A 13,693-nucleotide genomic window follows, 5' to 3' on the forward strand; every position below is an offset into this window, starting at 1 on the left:
GATTCGAACTGGGAACCTTCCGGTATCTAGACCGCGCCGCTATCCGTTCGGCCACCGCTGCCACGCTGTCACTAATGTTGCTCTGGAGAGGGAAGTCTGGAACACTGGTGGAGCTGTTGCCCCGCGACCCGACCACGGATAAGCGGTTGAAGATGGATGGATGGATGGAGACTGGGGTCCCAGTCCAGAGATAAAAATCATAATGAAATGGCCTAGGCTACTTTCTATCAATTTAATTTGGGGGTCCTTGAAATTAAAATGGCTGAGAATCAATGGGTTAAACTGTAGACTATAGTTAATTCACAAAATACAATAACATGGCACATAACCATTTTTGAAACAGGGCTTGGTTTAGAAAAGCCTATATTTTGCGCTAAAGTAATATATTGAATAACATATAAATGTAGGTGTTAAGGCTAGAATGGCATTGTAGAGAAGTGGACTATAGTGAGAGACGAGATTGTCTCTCCTTCATTGCGGGACTGCAGGACTCTGGAGATAGTTAGTCGTGAATGATCAGCTTCAGTCAGTGTTTTGGTTCGTACCTGGAGTTGTGCATTATCTGCGCTGTGCACAGCAGCACAGGAGAACTGTCTTTATATCCATGGTCGTTTTCAGTTGATTTCCATGTGCGACACAAAAGTACCATGTGTTTGATTTGGTAATAGCCTACTGCAGGCGCAGCCATGCTGATTCACGTAATCGCGTTGGACAAAACGAAACCAGGCGGACCAACGTTAATGGCTTAATGCACGTAGGACCCGCATTTTCAAACTGTCCACAAGTTGCGACTATAAAGTGTTGTGAGGGATTCGTGCAGAGCGCTGCGTCTGATCCCGATAGCTACACAGCACTAGTAGTGTGCGTGTGTGCATGCGTGCGGAGGAAGAAGACTGGAGGAGGCGTGTGTGTGCGTGTGTGTGTGTGTGTGTGTGTGACTGTGTGTAGCCTAATGAATGATGATCCAAAGGGGCTTTGCTAGGCACTGTAGGCAGACAAAGTAACGCAACAGAGTTACAGAATCAAACCACTTGGCAACGCATTGAACCCAACTACAATACACAAGCTACAGTGTATCTCTCTGGTGTTGTTCAATCATGATTGTGCGCTACACAGTGATAGATTTGTTAGGCACTGGACGTTCCTGAGCCTCGCGTTAGGGGCTTATACTATAAGGTTAGGGGGAACACTGCGCATGCGTTAATTGCGTTAAATATTTTAACGCAATTAATTAACGCAATTAATTAACGTCGTTAACGCGTTATTTTTGACAGCATTATGTATAACACTATTTCTTAAAATACTGTACATTATACAGTATTATAGATAGTGTATAATGTGCAGTCAGTGGTAATCAAAAAGCTTCAAAGTCTATGCATTTGATCACAGACCCCTGTTAGAAAGGATTCTGTGACAGGGATCTCCATAAGAGAAGATCTGTCAATTGAACTGTGCCTCATTTAGTTTGGTACGCCCTGGAACCCCTTCAAAGACCCCTGGGGACCCCCGGACCCCACATTGAGAACCTCTGCTGCGAACAAAAGAGCCGCAACGTTATTTTCAGTAGTTTTGTTTGGGTTGACCTCGTGGCTCCGCCACATAATGGCCACCGTGCTCTTCTACGTGTCGACCGTCAGATTTATCGCCGCTCTCCTTTCCCCCCCCCTTCCCTCCTTTCCCCCCCTCCCCCCCTCCCCTCTGCATGTGTGTGAGCGGCGCAGGCATTGTCGCGGTCGTCTGAAAAAAATGTGTCTGGAGAAGCTGTGGGGAAAGGTTAAGGCCCTCTTTTAAAAGATGAGCCGGAAATGTCAAGTGTTTGTCCCTCAGGCTCTCTCTCGCTTTCTCTCTGTCTCTCTCGCTCTCGTTCTCTCTTGCTGAAGTCACAGTGCCATGGGGGCCAACACGACACTACGTGCGCGCGAACACACACACACACACGCACACACACGCACGCATGTCTGCACACATAGGTGCATAACTATTAGCTACATTTGTACACCCAGGCATGCAGGAACATTCACAGACTGATCCTCATAAACACACACACACACACACACACACACTCACTCACTCACTCACTCACTCACTCACTCAGAAAGGTTAAGGGTTGCTACTGTAGATCAGTTAGCCTCCAGTATTATTATTATTATTTATTTATTTTTTATCATCTCTTCTCATGGTTTGTGAGGGGGCCCCGGGTCACATGTTTAACCACTCTGCAATGCTACAATGCTACTTCTCCCTCTATACACCTAGAATCGTTTGATGGCAAATTGGCAATCCTTACTGGTTTTAAGTCATGTCATATTCAATCACATTTCACTTCTACTATTCTATTCTATTGGGTGTAGTACCAAGAGACAGTGGTTTTGATCTCTCAGTCATGAGTCTCTCCTGTCTTGCAATTGCACAGAACAGCCAATAGAGGGGGTTGTTTGGCCACCACAGGATGTGTGGCAGGACCGAAGCTGCCCTTAGTCAGTCAGGGTCAGTTCTCAAAAACTTCACCTCAGTTTCTGTCCTGGAGGAGAATGCTAGTTCTGGTTGTCAGTATCAATCAAAATTATAATTATAAAATGTTATAGCAATAATGAAGATATTGATATTGAGCATGTCAACTGTTTATGTATTTATTCTATTTTATGTGAACATTTCTTTTCTATTGTTTTTAATATTGTAAAGCACAGAATAATGAAAAGTACTAAACAAATAGTTTATTGTTATTATGATATTACAATTACTATTGACATGTTGTTAGTCTACGTGTAGCCATGCCACCATCATGAAGAAATTGCATATTTGTAATGTATAATTGAGTTTATTTAATTGTAGCCTTGTTTCGGTGTGATTGTTCAGCACAATAACGAATATGGACAAGGATTTTGAACATATTTCATAGCTCTTTTGATCACTGCCCCATATCGAATTAAATGGAATTTTAATGACGTTATTGTTAATTTTGTCATTTCTGGTCCAAGCCCTCCAAAATAATCAGAGGCTTATGCGGTATCTGTGCGTCCATAACCAGATTAAACCAATAGCCAGCTGAATCATCAGAATGACATTGGTTCCGCTGCCCATCTGAATGGGTCCGCCACACCACGGATTTGTGGGATTTGGAGTCTGGGCAGCTGAGACACTCCCATTGGTCAAAGCGCCGGCCCAGATAAGACTTCAAAGGCGGAGCTAATTAATAAGATGTTTACATTATCCACGCTTGCACGCCGCTTTGAGTACAACTCTTCATTAGTGTATGTGTGTGCGTGCATACGTGTCGTGTGTAACGCGTTGCTTCTCCATATGCTGAAACATACTGTGAAGCTAATTGGAGGGCTCAGAGTAGAAAAACACAATATTTTGCTCAAAAACGAATAGCTCTTCCCCTTGTCATCTGTGTTTTACTTGGAACATTAAAGACGGTCTGAGACAACAGAGAAGGCAAAACGAGTTTAGGCACGGCAAGTTTATTTGTATAGCAATTCAATCTGTCTTACATAAAACATTAAGCAAAAGAAAAACAATTCATAAAAAGTACTTTTGAATTCAATAAAAAGAAGAAAGAAAAGAGCAAAAACCCAACAAAAGAAGAGCGATGTCTTATTGTGCTTACAATAATTGATACATTGGTCCATCCTGATTGACTTATTGACCTGTATGATTCACACGATAAATCTAGCTCATACTTGAATATGCAAAGAAACCAATAATTTCCTCCATCTGCAATTTAAAGGATAGTGCCGGCGTATTGATTTATTGTTTTTATTTGATTCCATTGACAAAATCTATCGGTGTTAAAATGTGGTCAAGTAAAAAAGTTCAATACAATACACATTTATATAACTCTCTACACTCTAATATGCTAAATTAAAGTACTAGAAGGAAATACTATGAATCAATATCACATTTTTGGCCATTTTTTGTTTCACCATGGTGAATTCGCAGAATGATACTATAGCCTGACAACACGTCTGCTCTAATGCAGTGCAATATTTGTCTCTAAAGCATTCTTTAAAACACAGGTGGTTTCATTTAGGCTTAGTCAGGCCTTCATTGTCAGTTGTTCCATACATTTGAGAAATTAAAATGATGTATAAACACCACCTCTGGTTGTGAAACTCACACCTCTCTGTTCTGTCCTCTTCTCTCCTGCGCCTCTAGCCCAGTCCCATTCCCAGTCCAGTGCTGGGAGGAAAGCCCAATGCCAGCCAGTCCCTGCTGGCCTGGTGTCGAGAGGTCACCAAGAACTACCGTGGTGTGAAGATAACCAACTTCACCACATCATGGAGGAACGGCCTGGCCTTCTGCGCCCTGCTGCACCACTTCAGACCCGATGCCATGTAGGACGCACGCACGCACGCACGCACGCACGCACGCACACACGCGCACACACACACACACACACACACACTGGAGAGGACACTGTTTCCCAAACACTGGGCCTGTTTGCTACATTTGGTTTTTAATTATTATTATTTAAAAACATTTAAAAAAAAAACATTCCCAAAAAAGCTAAATCTTTAATGAATTAAACCATATATCAACCACTTCATGAAGAACTACAAGAAAAATCGAAGTAAATCCATTAAATTAGAAGAAAATAATGGTGAAAATAGCCGATCTACAAGCTCACAATGCGGCACGAAGCGACGCGTTGTGGGCTTGTAGATCTTGACACAAACACAAAAACAAAAACAGACACACGCATACGACAATAGCCTTACACACACACGCACATGCACACACACACACACACCTCATGCCTAGACATGCATGCTGCCCTTCACAGACAAACACGCATGCAAACATGCAGATTCATAGACAAATGTGGCAGCAAAGAATGCAAGAGTGCAGACTACTGAACACCAACATGGAACTAATGTACACAGACTAACGGATAATGCATAAATGCATGCACATTCACAAACCTCCCAAATGTTCAGGGTTTTCAAGCATATGCAGGCATAAAAACACACACTTTCACCCCATATACGATTACGAATAGGCCGTGTGTGTGTGTGTGTGTGTGTGTGTGTGTGTGTGTGTGTGTGTGTGTGTGTGTGTGTGTGTGTGTGTGTGTGTGTGTGTGTGTGTGTGTGTGTGTGTGTGTGTGTGTGTGTGTGTGTGTGTGTGTGTGTGTGTGTGTGTGTGTGTGTGTGTGTGTGTGTGTGTGTGTGTGTGTGTGTGTGTGTGTTAAATTAAGAACATGTCTGCATGCCACTTCAGAATCTATATGAAAAAGCTATACAGACCCATCAAGAGAGAAGACGAAGAAAGATAAATCATTGCTTTACTACCGCAGACGTGTGTGTTCGTGCACGTGCGTGCGTGCACACATGTGCGTCTGTATGTGTGTTTGTTCTTGCTATATTTTCCACTCTGTTACTTCTGTTGATTGCGTTGCTGTGAAATTGCATGTTACAGTTCTAATGCCATTACACACTGTGCATATCTAACACACCTCCACCCCATCCCCCTGCTCTCTTCCTCTCACCTTTCTCTGCTTTCTCTCCTTCTATTTTCTCCCCGACTTAACTCTTTTCCTCCCTGCTCTCTCTCTGTCTCTCTCTCTCTCCCTGCTCCCTCTCTGTCTCTCTCTCTCTCTCTCTCTCTCTCTCTCCCTGCTCCCTCTCTGTCTCTCTGTCTCTCTCTCTCCTTTCAGAGACTACAAGTCGCTCAATCCTCAGGATATCAAAGAAAACAACAAAAAGGTAAAAATGTCCTCCTCTCCTGCTCTCTAGTTCACAGCCTTGTCCTACTCTGTGTATTCCCTATATTGTTCATTGTACCCTGTTGACCACCCCCCCCCCCCCCCACACACACACACACACACACACACAGACACACACCAAATAGGTACATAGTCGGATTTTCCATACCCCATGTCAACCAGACAGGTTAATGCACATGCGCACGCGCGCACGCAGACACACACACACACACACACACACACACACACACACACACACACACACACAAACACACATCCCCACCATGCTGTCCTCTCTTGTGGCCCTCAGGGGCCGACACAGAATGATATGCGTGCAGGCTTTTCCTCCAGCTTGATTTCCTGTTCTCATCCACTCTGCCTCAGCGATAACCTCCGCTGGCCCTGTTAGGCATGAACACCAGCCTGTTGACAATAGCCACAGTGTGGAGAGAGAGAGAAGAGGCTTTTTTTCATATCAGCTAACTGCACCCCCTCCACCCGCACCCCGCCCCACCTCAACAGCAGCCACCTCCATTCCAGGTGTCTGAGCTTTAGCCCTAGAGGAGTTGGTCAGATAGAAGCAATACAGGCAGTCGGGGGAAGGGGGGGGGGGGGGGGGGGGGGGGCGGATGTTATTCCACCAGAAGGTGATAGCTGAGGAATAGTGATCACGGTCTGCTGCTATATTCTCTCATACCGTGTGTCTCGTTGCGGTGCATTGTGAGCTTGTAGATCGGCGAAGAGAATATATATATACTCCTGCTGCGAGACTCTTGTCAACTTAACACTGTGGATTTTACTATATGTTGAGTTGAATCATGGCTTTATGGAGCAAGCTGGATGTAAGTCATGCAGGGGGCCCATGTGCCTCTCCGGCCGATAGGTGTGAACGATTTTGCCGACGTGCTAATGGGGGACGATTAAAAAAAAAAGGCGGCTTGCATGCTGTAGTTTGTTACTAAACAGACATTTGCATGCACACAAGGGCTGCCAAAGTAGGCTATCTTTTGTTGTTTTTCTTTTATCACCCCCTCTCTTCGAAGTTAGACTGGGCCAGCTCTAAACTGACTGGGCTCGCGTGGCCCAATGGACCCTACGCCGGACACACACACACACACACACACACACACACACACACACACACACACACACACACACACACACACACACACACACACACAGGCAGATATAGCTCTGGGGGTTGAGTGTGGGGGTTCAGATTTAAAATGTCCATAAAATTGGACATCTGAGCAAGTGTCATGAATTTAAAATAATGGAGAATGTTACCTTGGTTTTCATGTCCAGATGATTCAAATGCAGTCCCCCCCCCCCCATCACCACCCCCGCCCGTATCTCCTTTTCTTTCTCTGTCTGCGAGCTCAGACACCAGTGAATTATGACAGATAAGGATAATCGATACAAAGAGGGGGGAGGAGGGAGAGAGAGGTGAATATTTAGAGATTCACAGCCTTTGAAAAGATCTGTTATCAATCTGTGTGTGTGCGTGCGCGTGTGTGTGTGCGCACATGAGCGCACGCACACACGCACATCATGTGAAAGTGTGCATGCCACATGCATTTACATTTATATTTACAGTATACCTGGCTGCGTGCATACATGTGTGACAGTTTGAGTTGCCCGTAAGAGGTTGTTTGTTTGGACTGTGTGAGTGTGCATGTGCCTATTTTGTCAGCGTGATGTTATGTGTGTGTAATGAGGCCAGGAAGAAGTCATTTCCCATGCTATCTGATAGCACAGCGCCAGGCGAAATCGCCGCCAGCACCAGCTCTGGGAGGAGGAGGAGGAGGTGGGGAGAGTGGTTTTGGTGATGACTGACACTGATGGATGCCTGTCAGTCACAGAGGGGGGAAGGGGTTACAGGGGCCCAGAGCACGGAAGGGTGACATGCAATCCAAGTCTAAAGCTCTTGTTAATAGTTAAAGGGGAAGAGAGGAGAGCTCGTTTCAATAAGCCCAGCAGCATACAGTATGTGTTGTTATATATACAGTATATGTGATGTTAAATCAGCATGTCTACGAGTGTTTCGTTTGGTCAGTCAAGGAACTCGGGTATTTGTTATTTCATGTAAGTGCTCTAATGTGTTGATCTCCTCAAATGGTGAATCTGGCATTTTTAGAGCAAGCCTCCTCTTTCTGTTGAGAAAACTGAATTGAGTGTCAAATCGACAGTGTCAAATGTGAAATCCTTTCCGCCAAACGTTTTAAAAGGACCCTGCATAAATGTACTTTGTGGACTCTTAAGGCAGCGGTGGCCGAACGGATAGCGGCGCGGTCTAGATACCGGAAGGTTCCCAGTTCGAATCAGCCGTCCGACACGTTAAAATTACCACCGCTGAAATGCCCTTGAACAAGGCATCAACCACTACGATGAAATGTGTTCTATGAGCAGGGCCTGGCTGGAAACAAGTTCTTGAGCTTAGCCCAGATACCCTGGGTAAATATAGATTTCATTTCATTTCATTTCATTTCATTTCATTTCATTTCATTTCATTTCATTATTACTTTTTACTACACCTACAGTACATACTCCAGTTTTAAGTTATAAGGTGACCACCACGGTGGTTAGTAAAAACAGACAGATTTGTTTGAGTGAGCGGTGGGTGAGTCGCTTACCACCGCCGGTGACGTCATGTTGTACTTTTCGGTGGTCACCTTATCACCTAAAACTGGAGTATGAATAGACCTTTAAGGTGTGAAGTGGGCGGCTGTGGCTCAGGAGGTAGAGCAGGTCGTCCAATGATCCCTGGGTCGGCGGTTCGAATCCCGGCTCCTCCTGTCCACATGTCGAAGTGTCCTTGGGCAAGACACTGAACCCTACATTGCCTCCAATGAGTCGGTCGGTGTGTGAACGTGCCACCATTGGTGTGTGAATGTGGGAAGTGAGGACGCTGGCATCGACTGTTCGCCGCTTCACCTTCCAATGTATGAATGAATGAACCATTGTAAAGCGCTTTGAGCACTTGGAAAAGCGCTATGAAAATGCAATTCATTATTATTATTATTATTAAGTTACATTTATACTTTGTTGCACGTTGGTGGCGCATGCCAAACATAGCCATTCTACAAGCTCACAGCGCATGTTGCGAGCTTGCGTCATGCGACGTGTTACAGCACGCGACACAGCACACACGACAAACTGTAAATAAATCCTATGCGAAAGAAAGAGCTGTTCCTGGGTAAAAGGACTGTAGCATGCGTGGAGACCCAACTTTGACCCCTAAACAAAACCTGCTGCAAGATCCTTCCTCCCTCCCCTCCTTCGCTCAGCCCTCACTCTCTCCCCACACTCTCCACTTTCTCTATCATTCATTCTTTCATTATTTTCTCTATTGAGCGTGGAGCTTGTCGTGTTCATTCAGAACATACTCGGGGCGAGAGGGGAACAATGGGAACACACTTTGCTCCTGTGAATACGTGTTAGAAACCCAATCACTCCCTCTCAACCTCTCCCTCTCTCTATCCTTCTCATTTCTACTTCTCCTTTTTCCCTTCCTTTCACTCTGCGACACTGAGAAGTAAGGGTGGGGGGGAGGTGGGGGGGTGGCAAACGTTCCCCTTTCTTCTCCTCTTATTTTCATCTCTTTTCTTCTGTTCCTGTGTCCGGTGCAGATGCACACTCTCGCTTACACACACACACACACACACACACACACACACACACACACACACAGGCACACGTCTTTCTTTCTCAGCACGCATACACTTTTGCTCTCTGCCATACAGTAAAATCCTCAATTATAATTCATCCCTGAGAATGTGTACACTATTTTAAACTCTCAGTTTAATTAACACTTTAATTTACCGTGCTTGCCTCGCACACACCTCATCCAGTACAAATGTACACCTTCACTCAGCTCATTGTTTCGTGAGGGGAGAGAGCAACCAGACAAAAGAGCAGAGAGAGTTACATCATTACAAAAGTCAAATTTATATAGTGCCTTTTTCGAAAGCTTTACAATATGTGCATTACATTTCACCCATTCACACACACACATTACCACACCAATGGCAGAGGAAACCATGCAAGACACCTGCTCATCGGGAGCAGGTAGGGGTTCAGTGCCCTGCTCAAGAACTCTTCAACACAACATCAGCTAGGAATAACCGGGATCGAAACAGGTTTAATTCTAAATGTTTAGATCCAGTCCTTGATTCTGATTGGAGGTCAGCACTAGAATAGAAGACCAGTAGTCATAATAGATAGCAAGGTGCAGGACCATTGAGAGCTTTATAAAAAAGTAAAATAATGTCATAATCAATCCCATCCTGTGGCTTATTGCTTTTAATGTAGATGGAGTCAACATGTACAATAGCAGTACCCAAATCTGTTTGACCTAAAGAAAAAAGAAAAAAGAACAGAACAGAACAGAACCGTAATTAGCAGTATTATTGGTATCACCTGTCCATATTGCTCATAACTTGCCCTGGAGCAAGGCACTTAAGAACCTACCCCAGTGGAGCTGCGCCCTGGCCAGTCAGTAGTAGACTAGAATAGATGTACTGTGCGTCTTCCAGTGCTGAACATGTTAACCACTTAAACAATATTTTATACTTGCCAATCGTCGAGCTCCCAATGTGCCACAAAGGTTTAGATCTGCTATTTCTGGTATGTTAGAAAATGTTGAAAAATGGGCTTTTCCTTACATGGCCAAAATAGGGATGCCTAATAATGTGGTTCACTGTATGTAAGGAGTAAGAAGCAGGGTGCTGCGAAGAAATACACATCCCTGGCTCCACCTCTAAATCAAATAAAAAAAGATGGAGAGAGAGAGAGAGAGAGGGGAGAGAGAGAGAGAGAGAGGGGGGAGAGAGAGAGAGGAGAGAGAAAGAGGAGGGAGAGAGAGAGAGAGAGAGGAGAGAGAAAGTTAAATTGATAGACTAGGGAGACGTGTGAAGCCAATGAAACAAACACAGCGACAACAGGTCTGAATCACATCAACGCTATCAAGCAACCCAGATACAAGCTGTGATACCTGGAGAGATGGATGAATGGATGAGTGCAACTGGGATGGAAAGAAAGGTGTGTGTGTGTGTGTGTGTGTGTGTGTGGGGGTGTGGGTGTGGGTGTGTGTTAATCTATTTATTTACCTGTCATTGGCTGCGATAATGGTTTTCATCCCTTCTCTCTCTCTCTCTCTCTCCATCCCTCCATCTATCAGGTGATGGAGGGATTGGGTTTCGTGTGTCTGTTGATAATCACACCTGTATTTTCTCATCAAACTCTAATCAGGCCAATTACACGCGTGACGGAGAGCATGGGCAGGTTGATGCAGGGGGCGATAACGACACAAACGCACGCACACGTGCGCGCGCTCACACACAGACACGTGCTTCGGGATTAAGCGCTCTGTCTTGGGGTATCTGCGTCTCTTATCGGGGACAACCATCCCTGACATGACCTGTCAGCCAGCCACCATGGCAACGGTGTCGCAACACACACATACGACACACACACACACACACACACACACACACGATACACCCCAATGTGCCTGTACTTCTCTCATATCATAACATTCAATTAATTTTATTTTATTTTACTTTGCTAAATGTAAAAAGAACCACCGCTCATCCGCTGAAAAAACTTAAGTGTGGTGCTGGAGTCACAAAGGGAAAATGAGAAAAATAAAGGGAAGCTCCGCAAACTCAGATCTGCGCACAATCAATGTATTTATTTAGCAAGCTTTCGGTCTACTGACCTTCTTCAGGCAGACTAAGCTAAATGTAAATTTAAACTAAAACCAAATCCCACAAGAGGAAAAATAGAGAAAAAGAAAGAAAAGAAGCAATACTATTGACAACATTTAAGCTAACATCCGGGACATGCACACATCTACCCATTAATCATGAAATGTGTGTCTGTCTCTGTCCTTACTGCCTGTTTTCCCTGCCTGGAGCAAGTGATGTGCATTTGCACATGAGTATGGCCATTCACCATTAGTTTATGCCCTTTTTCCTTTCCCAAATTGTATGCTTTTTTTGTTAGCGTTTTTGGAAGCTCTGTTTAACTCCATGACCGCAGTTTTTGCCATTGCTGCACGTGTGGCCACGTGCACATGCATGCCTGGCTACACACATGCGCGTTACTTAGCTACAATGTGCTACTTGGTGAACTTGCAGATTGACTATTTTTGGCAAAAAAAACAAACTATTGGTGTCGACTCGAAGGAAAAAATGAGAGGACCAAGTATAGATCCCTGGGGGACCCCAGAGTGGTTAACAGTCATCCGACAGTGCTTTCATTATGTGAGGGAATCAACTACACTTGCACCATCCCTGTCGCACACCTCTCCTGGCCAATCGGCTGTTTTATTGCGATTGTCCCTGCCTGGGCTGATTGACGAGATGGAAAATACGAAATGGGGGCAGTACCCTCTTTATATATAGGGTTTGATGCTGATTCCCTCTCTTGAATAGGCAACAACTTACTGGATACAGAAGAAGCTTTTCTTTGTGGAGCTCTGTTTGATGAATTTAGTGTGTGTATTAACTGTATTTCTGTATTTTACTGTCTGTAGTTCTGTATATGTTTTAGTGAATCCTGACTTCCTAACAGTTCTGTTCTGATAATATCAATACTATGTGCATTAAGGATTTAAATATCTATGTATTTTCCCTCCAGGCCTACGATGTCTTCGCCAACCTGGGCATCTCCCGTCTGCTAGAGCCGTCGGACATGGTTCTGCTGGCCATCCCCGACAAGCTGACGGTCATGACCTACCTGTACCAGATCAGGGCGCACTTCTCCGGCGAGGAGCTCAACGTGGTGCAGATCGAGGCCAACAGCAGCCGCAGCACATACAAGGTGGGAGACTTTGAGACGGACACGAACGCCTCCATCGACCAGGACAAGTTCTACGCCGAGCTCAATGACGTGCAGCCCCGAGGCGCCGGATCGGAGCTCGAGTGCCCGGCGGCCAGCGAAGCCAACGGCGCTCGGGACGACGGAGAGGGCGAGGACGAAACGGGGACGGGAGCGGCCGAGGGGCAGGCCGCGCTAAGTGGAAGGGCGAGCCCGCCGGCAGCGGGCGCGTCCGTTTACGCTCCGCCGTCCTCCGTGTCGCCCACTCCGAAGCCGTGGGCGGGGCTCCCTGTGACAGACTCCGCCCCTAGGCCTGCCCCCAGGTCTCAGGCTACGCTCCCTGCCTCAGCAGACCGGAGGCAGCTGCCCAAAGCTGACACGCTGGACCTGAGCGAGTTGCCGCAGAGGGCGGAGAGGGAGTCTGAGAAGCAGAGACGGTGGCAGGCGGGGGAGGACGAGAGAGGAGACGGGGAGGCGTCGGGAGGCGGCACAGACTCGGGTTCCCCCACCAGGAGAGGAGCTGGGTCTGCTTCCTCTCCCACCTCCTCTTCCGCCTCTCCCCACCAGAAGCTGGGCTCCTCCTACAACAGAGACGCTGACCTCATTAAGAAGAAGAGGGCCAGTCTGCGGCATTCTGAGTCGGAGTCAGAGTCTCCACCCGTCAACCACACAGACACACAGGTACACACAGTCAACCACACAGACACACAGGTACACACAGTCAACCACACAGACACACAGGTACACACAGTCAACCACACAGACACACAGGTACACACAGTCAACCACACAGACACACAGGTACACACAGTCAACCACACAGACACACAGGTACACACACACACACGCATGTGACATGTTGACCACTGACCACATGATGAACACGGCAGCCATTCGACTTACGTTTTCAGATGGGTGGGCCATGTGCATTTTCAGAGCATGTTGAGCATGAGTGCAGTGATCATCAGGTACTATGATAAAGAGGAAGATTATTTTTTCAAAAAAAGTGATAAAATTAGTCAGGATTCAAGTACACCTGGTTTTCACCTTAGCACCACCCACCTGAACTGAAGCTGCACCCACAGCTGATGTATGATGATGGTGGAGGGCTTAGGGGAGGGGATGATTTCATGATATCACTAAAGTGGTGTAGTTCGATTGGGC

At 45.9% G+C, this 13,693-nt stretch overlaps 1 protein-coding gene across 5 annotated transcripts in view; it reads left to right on the forward strand.

Moving 5' to 3' along the window:
• Positions 1-13,693, forward strand: part of ehbp1 (EH domain binding protein 1) — a 220,170-nt gene that overhangs the window by 109,684 nt on the left and 96,793 nt on the right. For all 5 annotated transcript variants that reach the window (XM_079513278.1, XM_079513277.1, XM_079513275.1 and 2 more), the window contains exons 11-13: positions 4,159-4,337; positions 5,660-5,708; positions 12,350-13,210. In XM_079513278.1, coding sequence (XP_079369404.1) covers positions 4,159-4,337; positions 5,660-5,708; positions 12,350-13,210 — 1,089 coding nt within the window. The remainder of the gene's footprint in view (positions 1-4,158; positions 4,338-5,659; positions 5,709-12,349; positions 13,211-13,693) is intronic.

This window comes from Electrona antarctica (assembly GCF_951216825.1).
Source record: "Electrona antarctica genome assembly, chromosome: 10".
NCBI lineage: Eukaryota > Metazoa > Chordata > Actinopteri > Myctophiformes > Myctophidae > Electrona > Electrona antarctica.